General features: G+C 43.2%; 1 protein-coding gene and 1 long non-coding RNA gene across 2 annotated transcripts; both read left to right on the forward strand.

The window, feature by feature from the left end:
- Positions 1-124: 124 nt before the first annotated feature.
- CRTAM (cytotoxic and regulatory T cell molecule) lies at positions 125-22,041 on the forward strand. The gene is made up of 11 exons (XM_060251679.1): positions 125-224; positions 1,124-1,258; positions 7,429-7,581; positions 8,245-8,388; positions 10,480-10,641; positions 10,975-11,049; positions 11,951-12,043; positions 13,426-13,527; positions 15,957-16,100; positions 19,858-19,938; positions 21,671-22,041. The coding sequence occupies exons 1-11, from the start codon at positions 125-127 to the stop codon at positions 21,799-21,801; spliced, it is 1,320 nt and encodes a 439-aa protein (XP_060107662.1). The 3' UTR covers positions 21,802-22,041.
- LOC132580575 (uncharacterized) lies at positions 12,205-13,459 on the forward strand. Its single transcript, XR_009556058.1, has 3 exons — positions 12,205-12,307; positions 13,172-13,270; positions 13,426-13,459. It is a non-coding gene; the product is annotated as an uncharacterized LOC132580575 (long non-coding RNA).
- Positions 22,042-22,305: the final 264 nt, after the last annotated feature.

The raw sequence follows: 22,305 nt of genomic DNA on the forward strand, positions 1-22,305 counted from the left end.
AAAGAGCTAGCTTCTTCCCACTGGAATCCATTCCTAATTCTTTGGTTACAAGAAATTGGTCCTGTTAATAGCTTGTGGTAATCCTATCAGGCTTGATGCAGAGGATTCTGTCCTAGGGTTCGGGATGAGTGGACGTGGACTGCTGGCCAGGCCTGTGGACCAGATTGTACTGTTCCCTTACACAACCCTCCTGGCAGCCACACAACATAGAGGAACGCAAGCAGGTGAAACACCTTTCCACATAAGCTCCTGAGAACTCCCATGATCCAAATGGCCTTTTAAAATGTAAGTGTTTGGGGGTCCATTCACATCAGAATTGTAATGTGAGGATAAAGGGGAGTTAAGCCTTTTCTGCATGCACTGTTCCCCAATCCTGAAATGGCCCCACTGGAGCAAATGTACAGGTACCTGTATTGGTACCTCTCTGTTTCCCATAAACGGAAGAAAAAAAGAAGAAAATGAAGACAAAGAAGATGAAGAAGAACGTAGATTTATCCCCTGCCCTTCTCTCTGAATCAGAGACTCAGAACGGCTTACAATCTCCTTTATCTTCCTCCCCCACAACCGACACCCTGTGAGGTGGGTGGGGCTGGAGAGGGCTCTCACAGCAGTTGCCCTTTCAAGGACAACCTCTGCCAGAGCTATAGCTGACCCAAGGCCATTCCAGCAGCTGCAAGTGAAGGAGTGGGGAATCAAACCTGGTTCTCCCAGATAAGAGTCCACGCACTTAACCACTACACCAAACTGTTGGACTGATGCAGAACTTGCCACCCAGAGCGAAGCAGGAGCACATATGGGCATTCGTTATTTCTACTAACTGTTTGCAGCATACCCCAGACAACAGCATTGCTCTCAAGAGACCTCCCACATTTGAAAGAGATGGGAAAGTGCACACTGACCTTTCATGTTTTGTTTGCTGACATCAGGCAGCTCAGGTCTGGCACACAAGAAGTTAATTTTAGAAACGACAAAGTGGTCACATCTTTCTTGAGAGGAGTCTCAGAGGAAAGTGTCCCAGCGCAGAGGTGTGAAGGTAGGTGAGAGCAGCCAAAGAAGAGGGGGCAGGTGCAGTTGCTGATGAAGTCATGGGACATGAACTCCTCTACCCTGCCCTGTTAAAAAGGAAGAGACAGACAACCGCAGGCCCCAGACTTCAGCAGCGAAGAGGAAGTCTTCTCTCCGGAGCACAGAAGTAGACTCCTCAACATGCCCCTTTCTTCTGTACTCTTCTGTATATTGGCTTTGCTATTCCTACAAGGTAAGTACAAATAGATGGGTTTTGCTTCAGTCCTTTGCAGAGTTTCAGGGAACTTTTTTGATGCTAGTTTGTTTGCCAAGGAACCATCTGTAAGGCAGAGAATTCTGGGATTTGGGTGCAAGCTCTGCTCTGATAGGCACAGGAAGGGAAATTAGTGGACAGAATTCTTTCTTTCGTAGAGAAGTTCATCTGCCATTTGACAGGCACCCACTGAGACCCCTTAGCATGAAATCTGAAAGCTCTGAAGTAGGGATTTTTTTTTAATTTAACAGGCACCAGTGGTGCTGAAATTCCCCTTTGTTGCAACCTTTTTATTGGCAATGATATTGCATGGGCTTGCTCCAAAAAACAAAGTTCAGACTTCTTCAGCCTGAGCTGCTGAACCTGGAGCTGTAAAGCTACTTCGGTACCACATGCTGGGAGCCACAGGCCCTCTCCTCCCCTGACATGACATCATTGCTCCCTTCCCCAAGCATGAAGCTGCCTTATACCGAATCAGACCCTTGGTCCATCAGAGTCAGTATTGTCTACTCAGCAGGTTTAGCTGGCTTGGTGCCAGAGGGTGTTGCCTAATATGCAAATGAGTTGCTGCTGGTTTTTCTTTACAAAAAAACCCTGTGTGAAACAATGGTAACATCAGGGGGTGTGGCCTAATATGAAAATAAGTTCCTGCTAGGCTTTTCTACAAAGAAAGCCCTGCTACTCAGACTGGCAGCAGCTCTCCAAGGTCTCAGGTAGAGGTCTTTCGTATCTCCTTGTACCTGATCCCTTTTAACTGGAGATTCCAGGGATTGAACCTGGGACTTTCTGCATGTGAAGCCGATGCTCTCCCACTGAACCACAGCAACTTGGGTGGGGCAAGATTACCACAACCACCGCTAGCTGAAGAATCTGGTTAAGGGTCTATCACACCAAACACTAATATGGCAACATCTAGTCTCCTTCTCCTTCTCATTTCTCCCCAATGAGGACCCAAAGCACTCTCTTTGCCTCCATTTTCCTCACAACAACCCCATGAGGTAGGTTAGTCTGAGAGTATGTGACACCCAGCAAGCTTCCATGAGGGAGCAGGGAATTGAACCTGGGTCACTCAGATCCTAGTCTGTCAACTCTAGCCTTTACACTACACCCCAAATTCCTCTATGGTGACATCAAATCTCCCGATGCTTGCCAGATATGTTGTAGTAATTTGAGCCCACAGTTTGGTAAGGAGCAGCAGAAAAATCAGGATAGGGTCCAGCTGAGAACCATGATTTTCCAGCAGACCACCACCTGCTCAGAGGACAAAGCGGCTACACTGCAGTTCAGTGCTAGCATGTTGCCCAGTGCTTGAGTCATGTCCTTGAGTCTGAAAACCTTGGTTTTGCCATGAGGCGCCTACAGCAGCATGCATGTCATTGAAAGAGAGCGGGCTAAGGCATTGCCCACCACCTGTATCATAGCCCTTCTCTCTGAATATTTCAGCAAAGGCAAATGCTGCCTCTGAATTGCTACCATTATTTTTAATGTGTTTATTCAAAGCTTTTATTAGTTGCCTTTCTACCTTGCAGAACTCAAGGCAGCTGACAATGTAATTAAAACAACCATCAGAGAAGACCACAATTTAAAATCTCTGTGGTGGAAAGTGCTATCAGTTCAAGACCAATTTATGACAACCCCCCAAGGGACTTGAAGGGCAGTTCAGAGGTGGTTTGCCATTGCCTGTCTCTGCATAGCAACCCTGGACTTCCACGGTGGCCTCCCATCTAAATACTGACCAGCTTCCAAGATCTGATGAGATCAGGCTAGCCTATGCCATCCAGGTCATGTTTGAAAAAAAAAAAACAAAATTAGGGCTGTTGATAAATAAATTAGATTAGTCAAACACAGTCCTATATAAAACTATTTTCAACTGCCTCCTAAAGACTGAAAGTGAGGCGGCCGGCCTCTCCAGGGAGGTCTGTTCCATAATCAAGTGGCTGCCACCCAAAAAGCCCTCTCTCATGTGCCCACTAGGCGAGCTTCTTTGATTGGTGGGAAAATTGCTTACATGTAGGAAAGACACAAGGTGCAAAGGGGCTCTCAGCATTGATGGGGGCCACCTGGAAAAAGACTATGCTGTTTCTTTCTACGCAGATCAGTGGGCTATGTGTGGGAGGGGCCAGTATTAGGGGCAGCATTAAGTAAGTACTGATTAACAGGGTTACTGCTTTCCTATTGCCTCACGCAGAAGCATCACACATAAAATGGTTCTGGGGTTGCTGCATGTGTTTGTACCCCCATGTGTTTCCTTTCTCTCCAAGTTCAAAGCTTATTAACTGACGTGCCTCGGCCTCTACACATATGAGCAGCAGGAAACCACGAAGCTGCGAGAGGTCCCATGGAAAACCACGAACACATTTCTCCCAGCCACTGACGGGGCAAGCTCAGCCTGAACACTGCCTTACCTCTTTATTTAATCACGTACTGTATCTCTGAAGGCAGCCAACATAGGCTATCCCATGTTATCATTTACAACAGGAGGTTACACTAGGAGACAGGCTTAGTTTGGACATGATGAGGAAGCTTAGCTACAGTTTGGCATGATGTCTGTACTGGGAAACCCTGGTTCACCCAAACCAGAAAGATAAAGCCATGCTCTGAAATAGATTCTCAAGGCATAGTTTGGCGTGATGTCTGACTGAACAAGCCACAACTATGACTATGGCTTGGCTTGCAGCTTGCAGTGTAAATTTCTGGAGGGCTGCACTTTTTTCCAAATTCACTTCAAGGTGCTGGTACTGACCTATAAAGCTCTATGTGGCTGGGGGCCTGCCTATCAATGGGGCCACCTTTCCCCACATGTTCCCCAGAGAGCACTGCATTTGGGAGGGCAAAATCCTCTCTCCATCCCCAGACCAAGGGAGGCCAGACTAAAGGCCAGAGCCTTCTCGGTGGCATCACCGATGCTGTAGAACACCCTCCCAGAGGCCATACAGGCCCTGCGGAATCTTTCCCAATTCTGCAGGGCCTGTAAAACAGAATTGTTTTGATTAGCCTATGACATCTGAGTGGGAGAGTGCTGCCACCCTAATAACTGAGCGAATGCTAACTGAGTAATTAGATAATGTCTCAAGGACTACAGACAGACAACTTAAGAAATTAATAGACATTAAACTGGCCCACTGAAGAAGCTGTGAACTGCCATAAGAAGTTGTGAATAGCACCAAAATGATGTATTTATGGTTTCTAACTCTGCATTGTTTTAGTGATTTTAATATGTAATCATTTCTGGTTGTTGTTAGCAGCCCTGAGTCCGTCCACAGAGAGGGTGGGATATAAATTTAAAGTAAATAAATAAATTTTCTGGATCTCAACTGACCCAAATAAAACAAATCATCGGGTTACATTAGTGCCGCATATATCAATACCAATAAAGCAGGTCTTGAATCTTTAGTGTTCCCTCCAGTGTTCACTCTAAGCTGTGGAGTCTTGTGAGCAAAACTACTTTGTGAGCTACTGGAATAAAGCTGTGAGCTACTGGCAATAAAATTGTGAGCTACTGCATAAATTACTTTGCTCTGGGACCATTTTTCCTGAGCTAAGACAAAAAATGTGTGAGCAAAAGGCTAGAAAACTGTGACCTAGCTCACACTAACTCAGCTTAGAGGGAACACTGGTTTCCTCATCAGGCAGCACAAGCTGATCCTATCCGGAGAGCCAGTTTGGTGTAGTGGTTAAGTGTGCGGACTCTTATCTGGGAGAACCAGGTTTGATTCCCCACTCCTCCACTTGCAACTGCTGGAATGGCCTTGGGTCAGCCATAGCCCTGGCAGAGGTTGTCCTTGAAAGGGCAGCTGCTATGAGAGCCCTCTCCAGCCCCACCCACCTCATAGGGTGTCTGTTGTGGGGGAGGAAGGTAAAGGAGATTGTGAGCCACTCTGAGACTCTTCAGAGTGGAGGGCGGGATATAAATCCAATATCATCATCTTCTTCTTCTAAAGCTGAATGCCTTGTAGTTGTGTATCCAAGCAGTAGCCAGAAGGAAAGATTTAGATTGGGAACATTCCATATGCCCATCTCTGCACAGATGCCTTCAAATGTTTAAGGAAACAAGAGATCCAGCCGCAGAGTTTGACCCTCAGCTGAATGGAATTTTTAAACTACAAACAGGAACCCCAGGGCTGGCCCTAGACTGTCTGCCACCCTAGGCAAGGCTAACTTCTGTCTCCCCGCCTCCGCACACTGATAACATCACCGAGTAACATGGGGGCACCCAATTTGGCACTCCCAGAAGGCCAGCACCCTAGGCAATTGCCTAGTTTCCCTAGTGGCAGGGCTGGCCCTGAGGGACCTGCAACCAAATATAGCGGAATGTGTTGTGTTTTATCTTCAGCTGCTCGCAACCAAATATAGCAGAATGTGTTGTGTTTTATTTTCAGCTGCTTTCAGCACTATCACCAGAGTCTCTGCACTCAGCTGCATGAAGAGTTTGGTGGGGGGGGGAGCTGAGGTGATGTGCATGGAGGAGGACAGGTGTGGGGAAAGAAGCCTCAGCAACATACCCACTTCCAGTGCCATTCGCCTCAGTCTTGGCACTCAGCAGCCAAGTGGAACATTTGGGAGGGCAGCTGAGATAGCAATGCTCGAGGCAGGCAGGTGGAGGAGGAGGAGGCTCCTTTTCACTTACCTGTCTGCCTCCAGTACTGCTGCTTTCCAGAGGGCAGGGAGGAGGAGTTTGCCAGTCCTCTTCCCCTCCCATACTGCAGCAGCGAGGTGTTTTAGGATGGTTTTTTAAATTAAGGTTTCATATTTTTCTGTAAACCCGGGGAGGTTCATTCTCAACTCTGTATTCAACTCTGCATTCAAGAGTTCAATATTTTTCTGTAAACCCGGGGAGGTTTCCTAAGTTTGGAGAAATATCTCCCATCTGTCAATATGGCCCCAATCTGCACATTTAAGTATCCACAGATAGGGCCACAATTGACTTAGACATATTGATACACAGCAGGTGACTGACATGTTTCATGAAACTCAAGGTAGCTGATTGATATGCTGCATTCAAGAGTCGCTTTGAAGAGGGGCTGTGGCTCAGTGGTACAGTATCTGTTTGCAGAAGCTCCCAGGTTTAATCTTTGGCATTTCAAGTTTTTCAAAAGATCAGGAAGTAATTGATGTGAAGGACCTCTGTCTGAGATCTTGGACAGCCACTGCTGATGTGAGTAGGCAGTACTGACCCCGATGGGCCAGTGGTCTGATTCAGTGATAAGTAGCTTTGTATGTCCCTCTGGGACTCTGTCAGGTGTCCCAGAGAGACACTTCACAAATCCACTTTCTTTGACAGAAGTTCCCATCGAAAGCCTAACAGTGGTAGAGGGTCAGGACCTGGACTTGCATTGTGTGGTGGCTGGAGACAACACATCTAATCTGCAGTGGTCCAACCATCACTGGTCTGTGATTTTTTTCAACCACCAAAAAGGTAAGTGCCAGTAATTTCCATTGTACTGAGGACAAGAGGTGGGCTTTCTTGCTCTGCAGTTATCTGAGTCATCCACACCACTGCCATTTGGTTCCAGCACAGAGCAGGAAGTCAATGCGATAGAACCCCCATTGCTGTGGTTGCAAAGTGTGAATGCAGAAATTCCTTCCAGGGTGTTCATCACTGCTTCCACTAGGTAAAAGACCACTACTCTATCCAGCAGGAGCAAAGCACTCTTTACTTTCCTTTTTTAAATTAAAGTTTCAGATTTTTCTGCAAAACAACTTTTTTCTACAAAAAAGCTCTGTGCAGGGTAACTTGGTGTAGGTGGATCAACTTAATAGGTGCGGGGGGAGAGAGACATGACCAAGGAAGCAGGATACACACACAAAGAAAGCTTTTCTGAATCCAGCACTTCCTCAGAGGATTTTGAAAAACATCCCAAGATGGCAGCATCATCTTCAGTTCATGGGCACTTCAAGATGTACAAAACAAGGGCCTGATGCTGCCAGCTTCTAATGGCAACCTTGCTTTCCTTGCCCTGTTGGACCCCATCTTGTCCACTGTGTCCAGACTCCAGACATTGAACCTTGACAGTCACAGCTGCTCTTTCCATCCCTGCAATGCAGCCCATTTCTAGTCTCACCCCCTAGTGATGGGGAACACTCTTGTATAAAGCTTTGAAGAATTAGCTTTTAATGTCTTTTCCATTTTTACAATGCTCTTTCCCCAGCTTTAAAGGACAAGAGGTATAAGCTTATTAATTCTTCAAAGGGTCGCTTGTCAATTCGCATCTCCAACATCACAACAGATGATGAAGGACTATACACATGTTACCACTATGGTGCTGCAGTCACAACCAAGCAAGTGAATGTCACTGTTTTAGGTGAGTTCCTAAACTCCTGGCTTTGAATATATGACAGCAAGCAGAGCGGGGTAGGCTAATCAAGTTCTGTTTGCTCATATATCTGATTCCTACTGATGGCCCAACTGCATAGCCTATTGGAAACATTCAGAATATATACACATATAGCCCAGGCAAGCCTGATCTCATCAGATCTTGGAAGCTAAGCAGAGTCCTCTGGCAAGTACTTGGATGGGAGACCTCCTTGGAATACCAGCAGTCAGAAACTCAGGGACAGGCTTTATTCAGCCACCTCTAAGATATCCTCTGTGTTCCCAGTAGGGGTCAGTCACCAGAGGTCACGATATCTTCCAGGTGCGCACACACACATTCACACACACGCACATTGAAAACACACACACAAAAAATCCACTCCCCCAAATGTTCCTAGTTTTTGGGTGACCAGTAGGGAGAAAGAATTAACAGTGAAATCCTAAACCATTACACCCTTCTAAATCCATTGCAGTCAACTCTTTTTGTGCTGGAGGGATCGTGGGCATAAGTGAGCCACATCTTTTCCATGGGAAAGACTTTTGTATGTGGACATATAACAACCCATGACTAGCTCTTCACCCCATGCTGTGATGAAACTGAAGTGGGAAGAACTCAAGTTTCCTAATCAAGTCATTTGTTTCCTCATTACAGCTGCTCCCTCCAAACCTCTGCTGGAAGAACTGACAATTAGAGTCCACAGTGGAGAAGAAAAGATTATCCTAAGGTGCTCCACTTGGGGGAGCAAGCCCCCTCCTCAGATAACATGGCTGCTGGACAATGGGATAGAACTCTTTGGTATGCTTTAGATTTCTCCCTCTCTTGATGCAGGGGCCATTACTTGTTTATAATTTCTCTTACATCAGCACTGCCATGTAGGGGTGCAAGTCTCCAGGTGGGACCTGGGGATCCCCTGAAATTACAGTTGATCCCCAGACTACTGATGGAGGGTGCTTTGGAGGGTGAATTCTATGGCACTGTATTCCACTGAGGCCCCTGACCTCCCCAGGCTCCATCCCCAAATATCTAGGAGCTTCCCAACCTGGATCTAGCAATCCTACTCTCTCATCCCAACTGGTGGCCTGGGGAGACCTGGCAACCCAGCTGATGGGCAAGGCAAATCCTGCAAAAATTCAATTATGACTCAATTCAGACATAACATAAAACCATAGTTCAGCTATGGTTGTTTTTTTAAGCCAGGATTTGGTTTGCTGATTATCACTTTATCCGGTTTGCCTTGATAAATGCTGGTTTCATAACCTCTGCTTTTAGCCCGATATTTGTATAGCTAAAGAACTTCACATGAAACCAAATATAAGACAAACTGAGCTTAATACATCCACCCTGAACTGCATTTTTTATTTCTGATTTTATGGACCCTCTGGACTTAGGGTTGCCAGTCTCCAGGTGGGCCCTGGAGAGCTCCTGCTTCTGCAACTGATCTCCAGATGGCTGAGATCAGCTCCCCTGGAGAAAATGTGCTGCTTGAAGGGCAATTGGTGCAATTAGTCAACTGATCAAAGCCACCAAGTATTACACCGTCTTTCAGTTTGCAAAAATATATTATAAGGGTTGTGTACAACACATAACAGACAATACAGTAATGATAGAGGCTGGCGGTGCTAGGGCCTTTTAAAGTAACAGAAAACCCCAAGAGGCCAAAAAAACCCATCTTCAGATGAAAAGATAAGTCCACACTTGGAAATAGTCCAACTGAAATTCACAAGGTGGGTGCTCCTGAGGAGTGTAGCTTCAAAGCAGCCGCTTTCTTGAAAAGACGTCTCTCTAGATTTTGATGATGTTTCAATTCTTTCTTCAATTTGACAGCTTAATTATTTAGGAACCCTGTTCTACATTCTCTAATCACAGCACTGAGCTTTTCATTTCAGTGTGACCATCGGGCTCTCGATGCCAGCCTCCAGGAGGGACATGAAGATCCCCCAGAATTATAACTCATCTCCAGACTATAGAGATCAGTTTCCCTGGAGGGTGGACTCTGTCATTTTACTTCACTGACGTCTCTGTCCTCCATTCTCAAATCTCCAGGAATTTCCTAACCTGGATCTGGCAACCCTCCCCTTCCTCCATCCCCTGTCAGTAGCCATGGGGGATCCGGCAACCCTAGACAGACCTCAAAGATCCACCTGATTACCCATGGGGGTTTTGGTGATGGCAGTAATGAAGTCTGCAGCAGCAACTGGTTCAACAGTCTGCCTCTAGCATAAGCTATGCAGTCAGAAGGACCTATGGCCGTGATTGGTTTGTCACAGGGCTCAGCAATTGTAACAGTTCTAGGTATGACTAGACAGCATAACGCTGGCAAAAATCCTTAGATAGAAGGAATATAAGAAGCGGGGCCTAAGATAACAAACATAGAAGTGTTCTGGGAGAAAGGTTGAAGTGGGCAGGAGTGTGAAAGGGGCGCAGAGGAATAAAACAAAAAAGAATTGGCAGAAAGCAGAGTCACAGACCTTTGGTTACAGGCCTTATAATAATGTTTTATATGTATAATAATGTTTTATATGTATTTGGAACATTTACTGGTTTTTAAGGTTTTAAATGTTTAATGGTTTATATATTTAAATATTGTTTAATTTTTATGTTGATCAATTGCTGGAAGCCGCCCTGAGCCACTTGTGGGAAGGGCGGGATACAAGTCATAGATAAATAAAAATAAATAAATAAATGCATTTGTTGATAAAGAGGCAAAGTTTTAAAGACAATGAACTTTTCAATCCAGTTTCATTGCAATTTTACTTGCAAATACACTTGCAAACAATTGCTAAAGGACACTGAAAGTGGACTGAAAGTGCACTATTCAGCATGTGTGAAAGCACTTCACAAGAGACTGTTCCTTCCCCTCCTGCTGCCTCCCCAAATATATTTTAGGTGACACTCAACACCAGTGTGAAGGCAATGGAAAGAAGTGCAACACAACCAGCACCCTGAGAGTCCATACCTTCAGCCAGAAGTCTGCTATGACTTGTGTTGTTCGCCACAAAGCTCTGGGAAATGGAAATTTAACTGCAGCTGTCGATCTCCGCCATATCCGTAAGTGTAGCAGCTATAGCTTTGCAACATTTTTACAGCATAACATTGAGGAACAGGAAAGCCTGTCTTCTCTATAAACATGCATTAAAGCAGATGGATAGTGGAATGGATGTCAGCCAAGCAGAAAACACATAGTGCAGAAATCAAGGTGATTCATGAAAGCCTCCCCACAGTTTTTTCCAGCTGCTGTTCTCATTTATTAAGACTGGCAGGTGAGACCTTGTTCTGTGTCTTGTGCCACTTCACACAAAGTGGATGGCCAAATAGAATATGATCTTAGGGGAAAGAACTAGAAAGTTTTGTTAATTGTGTGTGTGTGTTTCAATTTTCCAGCGTTTGCTACAGACATCATTCCAACTACATCTGAATTTGGTACGACAACCTTGAAGAATCCTTGGCATTACACAGGTAAGATACAAAAAGTGAAGTGCCACCAACAATTTCCAGCAAAGGAAATTCTCTCATTTACTCTGATCAATCAACAACCCTTCGGGTAAGAGTAAAGAAAGAATGAGTAAAGTCCCCATGGGTCAGATAAACACATATATATTAATGAGTCCAAACTCCTGTTAGTTTATTTTTAAAAAAAGGAAGTTTAAAGAATTGTGCTCCTTTAGGAACACAGAATAAAGTCCAATTACAGTACAAACCAATACAGAATTATTCCAATGGCTTATTTTTTTCAGTGGGGGTACAGTAGAACAAATCAACATAGGACTGCATGGTCAGCCTCAGAATTATTGTGGTGGACTTAGGCTTTACAATGAACCAGTAGAGAATAGTTGTCTACCCAGCCCAGAGTCTGACCTAGATGCTCAGGGCTAGCCCGAGCTTGTCAAATCTCAGAAGCTAAGCAGGGTCACCCCTGGTTAGCAGCTGGATGGGAGACTACCGAGGAAGTCCAGGGTCACTATGCAGAGGCAGGCAATGGCAAACCACCTCTGAAAGTCTCTTGCCTTGAAAACCCTATACAGTCACCAAAAGTCAGCTGCCTGCAACTTGATGGCACTTTACACACACACCAACTGCAATTGTGGACCCCTCTGTATAGTCCAGGGATGGGTGGGATTGGATGTATGATATTTCTGAACATACAGCAATTTCTATTCTTAAATGGAAAAAAAAAATAACGCTTTCTAGTGCTCTCAGCCAATATTAATCAGCCTACTTCCGCTGAAATTAATTTCTGCTGCTACTTTGATAAATACAGCTTATTTCAAGCCATTCACTGTAATATCAGTTCTGTAATATACATTTCTACAGGGACATGAAAGGAATAACATTTCTCTTTTCATTCTGACATTATCAGACAACATATTAAATGTAACAGAAGGAAACTTCAGGACGCAAAGGCCATCCCCGAGCAGCGAAGCGGACACTCCAAAATCTATCCCCATCAGCGGTATGTCATGTAATTAACAATAATTTCCAAATGTAAAATGGAATTAATTCCTGCCATTATATTGACCCATGCAACTTCATTCAAGCTATTCACTGCACAATATCAGTACTACAACATACATTCCTAAGGGAACATGAAAGGAATAATCCCTTTTCATTGCAGCAGAATCGGACAACGTATTTAATATAACAGAAGGAAACTTTGGGGCTCACGCAACATCTGCAAGCAATGAAACTGTGACCCAGAATCCAAATTGCACCACTGGTATGTCAAAAGTACCAATAATTTCCAAATGTAAAATGAAAAGTTGATGAGGTCAGTGTTTAGGGTGATTGTGATACGATGCATACAGTTTATAAAGTAACTTTAACATGAAACTATATATATATTTAGGGGAAAATAAGCCATTGTACAGGTGAATCTTCAACTCCATGCCTATTGGTTGTAGATTCTCCATCAGTTAAGGACTGGGATCCTTCCTTTAATTATAGGCTGCTTTATTTAACGCGGGCCTTTAAAATGAGTAAGGGAGGGAACAGATTCTGAAGGGTTAATTATTGTAGTATTTATTCTTTAGCCATGTATCTGTGGTCTGGTAATTGTTCAAGAGAACAGAACAGAAGGAAAAGAAAGTATACGGTATATTATGAAAGAGCTTTTTCTTGGAAATGTTAGGCTGTGCCAACAGCACATTGTTTCAGTTTTGTCTCATTCTAAACATAACCTTTTTTTCCTTTAAAGTATTTCTTTCCTGCACTTTTCATATTAAAATGTAATTCATGATGGCAAACAACATAATTTTAAACTTTAAAAGAATAATGCAAATAAATTACAAACTAAAAGAAATCAACAAAATATAGCCACATCAACAGGCAAACCACAAAGAATAAACGGAAAATAAAAATAAGTAGCATGCAAGCACTTGGGGACAGAGATTGGTTCTGATGAAACTGCTGAATGGATTGTGCTGATTGCTGAATTGATTGCATTGAAATATTGGTGAAATAGCAGTCAGCTTCCCTGGGCCTAAGGGAAAAAGGGGAGGATGTGTAAAAAGAATAAATGAATGATTACACAGCCATTCCTATCCCTCCTGGGAATAACACTTCTCTTTTTTCATTTCAACAGGATCAGGCAATGTATTAAATATAACGCAAGGAAGCTTCAGAACAGAAGCAACACTCACCACTGGCAAAGCAGGAGCTCTGAACTTTACTGCCACCAACAGTACGCTAAAGCAATTTAAACCATAATTTCCACACAAAAAATGAAATTAATTTCTGCTTATAGTCTGACATGTGCAGCTTCCTTCAAGCCAGTCAGTGATTCATTTCCCCTGAGAATTGCAATAAATAAGCTTTTTCTCCTTCACTTTTCAACAGAACCTGACAAAGTATTAAATGTAACAGAAAGAAACTCGAGTACACAAACACCATCTCCAAGCCCTGAAGCTTCTGCTACTCTAAATTTCAATGTGACCAGAGGTAAGTTAGAACAACTGAACAATTATTTCCAAATGTAAAAATGTGTATTCCGGTACAGCCCTGCCATAGGTTCCTTATAGAGAAGACCTTTGGCAAAGACTTGGAGGGTCTCCCAAGGAAATACAAAGGGCAGCATCCCAAGAAAAATCTCCACTAATTGAACCATTAGTGGAGTGTTACTTCTCCAACTCTTTGCTCTACCCACAACCCAGAATTATCCCACAAATACTTCTCCTGCTGGAGCAGCTGCCCCCTTCCTGCTTTTCAGCCAAAAAACTCCTGCCGCAATTGCCATACATAAGCCAATTAAAACATCACTAAAAATCAACAAACAAAGCAACAAAAGTCTCCATCCAGCTAAATTCATTACAACCACAGAATTTTCTGGTTCAAGAAGTTTCTAGTTGTCTGCCAAATTCTGCAATAAGGTTGTCAGACACAGCTCCCTTGGAAGGGAATTCCAAATGACAGCACAAGTATACCTGAAGAGCATATTAAAACATCAGACCATATCCATAACAAAGAGGGTTGCCAACCTTCAGGTGGGGTCTGGCGCTCTCCCAGGATTACAACTGAACTCCAGAGTACAGTGATGAGTTCCCTGAATAAAATGGCAGCTTGAAAGGGTGGACTTTATGGCATATACCGTACTGAGGTCCTTCCGCTCTCCAAATCCTGCCCTCCCTAAGTGCCACCCCCCAAATCTCTAGGTATTTCCTTTGAAGCTGCCATTTTATTCAGGGAACTCATCGCTGCCAACCTTAACAACAAATAAAGACCTGAGCTTGACTTATTCTAAACACAGTGTCAGACTAGACACAGCAAGCCTTCCATGACTTAATGCCTTGACTGGTTTGTGTGCAGAAAAACAGCCTCAGAGGGTGCAAGGAAACATGGGACAATACCAAAGGGAGGAACTGCTCAACCCTTCCCCTTCCTATCATTTGTCCACTCAGAAATCACACAGCCTGCCCAAGCTACTTTCCTACCTACAGGAGGATAAATGTAGCATTCCCCTCATATCTTTCCAACCATGGTGAAAAATGCAGCTTCCCAGATGGTAGGATGAAGCAACCAGAGAGGATAGGGTTAAGTAGCATCTCTCCACTCACCTTTCCTCCACTCAACCTGCTGAGGCTGCTTTTAGTTATTTATTTTTTAAAAAGGAAAAGGGAAGCAACACAGAATTCAGCTGGCAGTTTCTGTGCATAAGTTACACATAGGGTTGCCAGCTCTGGCTTAGGAAATATCTGGAGATTTTGGGGGTGGGGCCTGGAAAAGGAGGGGGTTTGGGAACGGAAGGAACCTCATTGGTATATAATGCCATAGATTCCAGCCTCCAGTCATTTTCTGCAGGGGAACTGATCTTAATAATCTGAAGATCAATTCTAATAGCGAAAGGTCTCCCTTTGGTATTGTATATGGATGCTACCTGGAGGTTGGCAACCCTAGGTATTCACTACAGACTTCTCTTGGTTGAGGCCTGAACACAAAATATCCTGGGAACTAATGTTTGGCACCAATACTGAAAATTCCCTTAAACGCACCTCATCTTTCTCATCTCATAGGACAACAGTTCCAGTTCAAGCCACAGCAATGGCCTTTTAATTCTTCTCCAAATGGAAATGAATGCACAAGTTCTTATTTTCAAATTGGGTAGCCATGCTGGTCGGAAGCAACAGAACAAAGTTTGAGTCCAGTGGCACCTTTAAGACCAACCAAGTTTTATTCTGGATATAAGCTTTCATGTTAGGGTTGCCAATCCCCAGGTGCGAGCAGGGGATCCCCTGGTTTGGAGGCCCTCCCCCCGCTTCAGGGTCATCAGAAAGCGGGGGGAGGGGAGGGAAATGTCTGCTGGGAACTCTGTTATTCCCTATGGAGATTTATTCCCATAGAAAATCATGAAGAATTGATCTGTGGGTATCTGGGGCTCTGAGGGGGGGGGCTGTTTTTTGGGGTAGAGGCACCAAATTTTCAGCACAACATCTAGTGCCTCTCCCCAAAATACCCCCCAAGTTTCAAAAAGATTGGACCAGGGGGTCCAATTCTATGAGCCCCAAAAGAAGGTGCCCCAATCCTTCATTATTTCCTATGGAAGGAAGGAATTGAAAAGGTGTGCCATCCCTTTAAATAAGATGACCAGAACTCCCTTTGGAGTTCAATTATGCTTGTCACAGTCTTGATCTTGGCTCCACCCCCAAAGTTCCCAGATATTTCTTGAATTGGACTTGGCAACCCTATTTCGTGTGCACAAGAAAGCTTACACCCAGAATAAAACTTTGTCTTAAAGGTGCCACTGGATTCAAATTTTGTTCTTTTGTTTTTACCGCTGCTGTGAACTTATCACATTTCTCCAACAATCGATAAATATCTTGTTCTTAGAAAACAGTACTCCAAAGGCATTAAAACACAGTACTTTTGAAAAACAGGAACAAACCTTACCCGTGAAGGAATCATGAATAAGCCCAACAAGTTATTACCGATCCTTGTGGCCACGCTACTTTCGATTCTATTTGTCGCAGTTCTACTCCTCTCAGTGAAACTGTGGAAAGCACATAGAGAGTGGAAGAGAGGTAAGGCACTCTGAAGAATTGTATCTTTCTAGCCATCTAGTATGAGTGGGGGTGTTGTTAGTTTTAATGGCTTTAAAATATGGTTTTCTTATGTATGTTTTCATTTGTCATTGTATTGGTGGCTCTTGGATGGCAGAAAGGCAGGATATCAGTTTTATAAAATAAAAAGTACATTTTTATGCTGCTCAGAGCAATATACATAGTTTTCCCAATTTATCCTTACAATAATCCTATGATGGAGCAAATGGCATCATTCAGTAATAGTGTCCATTGTGCAGGCCTTGAATTCAGCAGGAGCTCACAGGAGCACAGCTCCTGAACCTTTCTGATGAGCCCCCTCCTTCTACCTACCTTGTCCACTGAATAGTAGGTGCAGCTGCATAACAATCCCTGGATGAGCTCCACCACCTATTTTTCTATGAAATTATCCCTGCCATTGTAGATGGTGAAACCAATACATTCATAGAACACATTTCCAAAGCAGTTGGTTTTCTGCAAGCCATTTGATCCTCACTTAACACTTCCTGAGAATGCAGCTCAAATCCAGCCCTTAAATAACTTTTCAACAGGTAAAACTCTCCATAAGATTATTTGTACAAGCTCAGTTTCATGTGATAAGAATTAGGTTTGATTGCACCCTCCTGTGGAAGGAGCTGGTATTTGACATGTAGCAGGAAACTGAAACTACAATTAGGAATTAAATGTTAAATGTCAGCATTCACCACATTCAAACAACAATTTGTTCAGTGAACTGACACAGTAAAAATATCTTCTGGTAAATGTTAGCATTTCAAATAAGTTGGCCCATCATGATGTTTGAATGAGAGGCTGTGATATCTGCTCACAGCCTCCAAACATGAGGGAGCATGAGGCAGAAACCTCTGGCTATTGACCCTTCCAATTCAGCTGCCCTTTAACCATTTCTATCCCAGAAACTTCAGCCCCAAAAAGACAGTTTATAAAAGCTATATTTGAGGCCAATAGCATTTTAGAGACCAACAAGATTTCATGGTATAAGCTTTTGAGAGTCAATGCTCACTTTGCCAGAGCTTTGACTTTCAAAAGCTTAGACCTCTCAAAATCTTGTTAGTGTTCCTGACCTGAATAGCTCAGGCAAGCCTGATCTCATCAGATCTCAGATGCTAAGCTGGGCCAACTCTGACAAGTATTTGGATGGGAGACCTCCTTGGAATACCAGAGCTGGAAGGCAGAGGCAGACTTTATTCAACTACCTCCCTGATTATCCTCCAGGCTCCAAGTGGAGGTCAGTCATCAGAGGTCATGACACCCAGGTGAACACATACACACACAACACATGGACATATAAATACAAAAAAACCCTCCCCAAAATGTTGTTGGTCTCTAAGGTGCTACTAGACTCGAATCTAGCTTTTCTATTGCAGACCCACATGGCCAGCTATTTTTCCTCTAAGCTGCAGAGTCTTGTGAGCAGAAATTCTACTTTGTAAGCTACTGGCATTAAAGCTGTGAGCGGCTGCATAAATTAGTGTGCTCTGGGGTCATCCTTCCTGAGCTAAGACAAAAATGTGTGAGCTGGAGGCTAAAAATCTGTGAGCTAGCTCACTCTAACACAGCTTAGAAGGAACACTGATGGCTACCCTCTTAAACTATGTCTATAAAACTTTTGTTGTTAATTTGCACAGTTGTGTCAGACTCTTCGTAACCACATGGACCACATCATGCCAGGCCTTTCTGTCTTCCACCATTCTCCTAAGTTCACTCAAATTCATGTTCATTGAATTGATAACACTGCCTAATCATCTCATCCTTTACTGTCCCCTTCTTCTTTTACCTTCAATCTTTCCCAGCATCAGGGTCTTCTCCATTAAGTGCTCCCTTCTCGTTTGGTGGCCAAAGTATTTGAGCTTCAGTGTCTGTGCTTCCAGGGAAAAGTTAAGGTTGATTTCCTTTAGGATTGACTGATTTGATCTCCTTGTATCTGTTCAAGGGATACAATACAACTGTTAAAACATAACATTTATAAAAATAGCTATTTTAAATAATTTAAAAACCAGGGGAAAAAATCATCTAGAAGGCAGCTTGAAAAACAGCAATATGTAAAAAAAAATAAAAGAATAAGCAGCACAAAGTATATCTTAAAAGGAGCAAAGTTAACAGCATCACTAAAACAAAGCAGGAGTGAAGTCGCACCTTTAAGGCCAACCAAGTTTTATTTAGAACGTATGCTTTCTTGTGTTTCATGTTGTAGCAGTAAAAGCAATAGATCAACAACATGAAGAAATCACAAGGTATAACTACAGCAAATGATTTAACAGCCATGGAAAATTGGCACTGTATAATAACACAATTTCATATATTCTATGTCTTATTTCATAACAAGCTTATAAACAACTATTCCACAACAGTATACAAACAAGGACATAACAACCTCCAAACAATTCCAGAATAGACAACAGTACACAAAGCACATAAAATCCAAAATAAAGTCCTATTATGTGTCCAAGATGAAGTTTCCAGATTTAATTTTGTTTCGGAAAATTCTTCTTCAGGTCAAGGACTGTTCTTGGTGACTGTGAAACTCAAAGAACTAATATTCCTATGGACCTTGAATCGTGTTATTTGTAGGGTTGCCAAGTCCAATTCAAGAAATATCTGGGGACTTTGGGGGTGGAGCCAGGAGACATTAGGGGTGGAGCCAAGATCGAGGCTGTGACAAGCATAATTGAACTCCAAAGGGAGTTCTGGCTATCACATTTAAAGGGATGGCACACCTTTTCAATTCCTTCCTTCCATAGGAAATAATGAAGGATAGGGGCGCCTTCTTTTGGGACTCATAGAATTGGACCCCCTGGTCCAATCTTTTTGAAACTTGGTGGGTATTTTGGGGTGAGGCGCTAGATGCTATGCTGAAAATTTGGTGCCTCTACCCCAAAAAACAGCTCCCCCCAGATACCCACAGATCAATTCTCCATGATTTTCTATGGCAATAAATCTCCATAGGGAATAACAGAGTTCCCAGCAGACATTTCCCTCCCCTCCCCCTGCTTTCTGACGACCCTGAAGCGGGGGGAGGGCCTCCAAACCAGGGGATCCCCTGCCCCCACCTGGGGATTGGCAACCCTAGTTATTTGTCTCTATTTTTATTTGTCTCTTACTTGTCTCTTCCATGGTGTCACCAAAAATATATTTATGAGGTGCTTCCACTCCAAAAATTCCTATGGACTCAATCCTTTGCTTCTAGCTGTTGTGGGAGCATCCTGTTGGGAAAGGATGCTTTTCCAATAGCTAGAAGCAAATAATTGAATTTTATTATACAGTGTGAATTAGTCATGGTTGTTATATCATTTGCTGTAGTAGTAAAAGAAACATGGTGATTGGGGTTCTAGGTAAGGTGTTTAACAGAGCAATCCTAAACAAACTTGGAAAGATGTAATTCTGTTTAGGATTGTCCTGTTCATCACTTTAGCTTTAACACAAGCCAGTCCTGGATTCTGTATCCTACCTTAAGTCTCCAACCCCAACCCCCATCTTGCTTTTGGAGAGCAATCCTAAACAATTTAACTCAGAATCCTGATCAGGTCTATTCTATAGAGTTTATTCCCAGGAAAGTTCTTAAGATTTCACTGTAACTGACAAAGCATGTATACACAGATGATCAATAGGCTCTCTTCCCTGATAAGTGTCTCTAGGATTGTGTTCAAAGAGTACTCTTTGTGAAGAATTCTGCCATATTTACTGTATCTCATTATTTTCTTTCTGAATGTCATCCACACAGAAAACGATTCTTCAGATGTGACGGTGGAGAGCTACAAAGCCAGGCCTAATGAAGACAATCATGTGCAAGAGAATAGACATGGTAAATAAGTCAATAGAACTGTAACATAAGTGTGAGCGTGTGTGTGTGTAAGAATTTGAATTTTTCAGGTGCAAGTACAAACACGTGAAATTTAAAACACTGTGATTGTCTCAAGTCAAGTCCCCAGCCAGCAGCTTCTTGACCAAATTGACTCCTCATCAGGATGTTTCTACATCTTACCAAGTATGAGACAAAAGAGGGTGTCGGGTAGCTGCAGTTGTACAATTAATGTTGTAAGCCACCCTGAGCCTGCTTGTGAGATAGGGCAGGGTATAAATTGCAAATTAAATTAAATTAAAGTTGTGGCTATAAATTGGCCAAAAAGCCATTGAGGGACCCTTTCCCCAGTTTAGTGACCCCCATTACAGTCTACTTGAGAAATAATCTGTTAGTCAATGGACCTTCCCCAGACCCAGGGCTTTTTTGGTAGAAAAAGCCCAGCAGGAACTCATTTGCATATTGGGCCACGCCCCCTGATGTCACCACTGTTTCATGCAGGGTTTTTTTTGCAGAAAAAGCCCAGCAGACCTCATTTGCATATTAGGCCACACCCCTGACACCAAGCCAGCAAGAACTGCGTTCCTGTGCATTCCTGCTCAAAAAAAGCCCTGCCCAGACCATCATATCTAATGCGAAACTTCTGAGAAATTACACAGGTTTTGAATTTTGTGAGATTAATTCCAGTCCCTTGAAATCTGGTTCGCCTATAAAAGCAGCATTTTACCACGAAAATTAGTATTTCACATCATTCAAGACCAGTGTCCAAATGGGATGACTTCAAATGCCTGTAATCTGTGGAAAGTTTTTGTCCACAAAACTAAAATAAAAATCTTTAAGGGCCTTGTTTGTTTTTTGCTGCAGCAAACTAGCCAGCTTGGTGTAGTGGTTAAGTGTGTGGTCTCTTACCTGGGAGAACAGGATTTGATTCCCCACTCCTCCACTTGCACCTGCTGGAATGGCCTTGGTTAGCCATAGCTCTTGCAGGAGTTGTCCTTGAAAGGGCAGCTGCTCTAAGAGCTCTCTCAGCCCCACCTACCTCACAGGGTGTCTGTTGTGGGGGAAGAAGATATGGGAGATCGCAAGCTGCTCTGAGTCTCTGATTCAGAGAGAAGGGTGGGGAATAAATCTGCAGTTCTTCTTCTTCTTCTAACTTAGTCACCATCACCCCAGAAGTAGAGTTGCCAACTGATCTAGAGAAAAATACCCTGCCCTTTTAATAGAAGCTTACCAGGTTGTTATTTACCAGGAGGTGTTATATACCGCCATGCCATGTAAAGTTTCAACTGCACATTTCTACACATTAAGTATTTATTAAAGGTACAAGATGGTTTTTCCTCCCAGCCAATTGGCACCCTTACTTGGTCAGGGTTCCCTCTAAGCTGCACACCAGAGTGGCCACTCATTAACACAGGAAACCCTGCTCAGCAGCAATCTGCCCATTGGCCACTTGAAGATTACAGCAGTTATATTCTGCTCAGGATGTGAACTGCTCTGCTCATTAGCGAGAAAAATTAGAGAGAATATTGCCTGTAATCAACTCCTGGCTCACAGTAAGCTGGAAAGCCAAGACCAAGACCAAAACCTAGTCTCCTCCTTTTGATCATCTGTAGGTTCCGGTAGTGAAATGTTTTCTGAATATTCATGTTTTCTGAGTAGACTGAGGCCAAAACAAACATTTATCTATTTAGCAGAAGAAAAACAATTAATAAATATTTATTTACTTTTCCCCCAGTGGTCAGTTGGAAGTCCAGTATTAAGCACGCAGCTGAAGGATCATGGCGGACATCATCAAAAAATTCAGAAGAGTCAAACGGATCAGTCTTTGAGAAACAGTTGCCCTACATAAGGGAGACGGATCTGTAACTGTCAGTCCCTACTGACAATAATGGACTGTTTACTGTAACAGCGGTGTTGGGCTGCATCCCTTTTATTTATTCTTCAGCGTGCTGTCTTGCAAATATTTGTCCAAAATTGAAATCCCAACAGGATTTTAGAGAAGCAGAAGTGACTCATAAAATGAGGGTAGTCTGCGCCTTGGTTCTGGTTTTGACCGACATATTGTGATTTTTAAAAACCAAAATAGCAATACTATGGACACACTGATGAAAATCTGTTTCACATGGATGTTATTATTTAGCCAGAGTTTCTAGTACTTTAGGGCAGCAACTTCAGGCCCTGACAACACATTATCTCAACACATCTTCATAGCAACCTTGGTCTTCATCCTATGGGGTCTTGATCCTTGGTCTTCATCCTATGGGGCTGTGACACTTAGAAACATTGCAGAATCTCATGGATCTGCAACGGAGATGCCTTTCCCTCCTTTTGCCCTGCCTTTGGGACCTGCTAACACTAAGGCATGCACAT

Source organism: Heteronotia binoei, chromosome 12 (assembly GCF_032191835.1).
Source record: "Heteronotia binoei isolate CCM8104 ecotype False Entrance Well chromosome 12, APGP_CSIRO_Hbin_v1, whole genome shotgun sequence".
Classification (NCBI taxonomy): domain Eukaryota; kingdom Metazoa; phylum Chordata; class Lepidosauria; order Squamata; family Gekkonidae; genus Heteronotia; species Heteronotia binoei.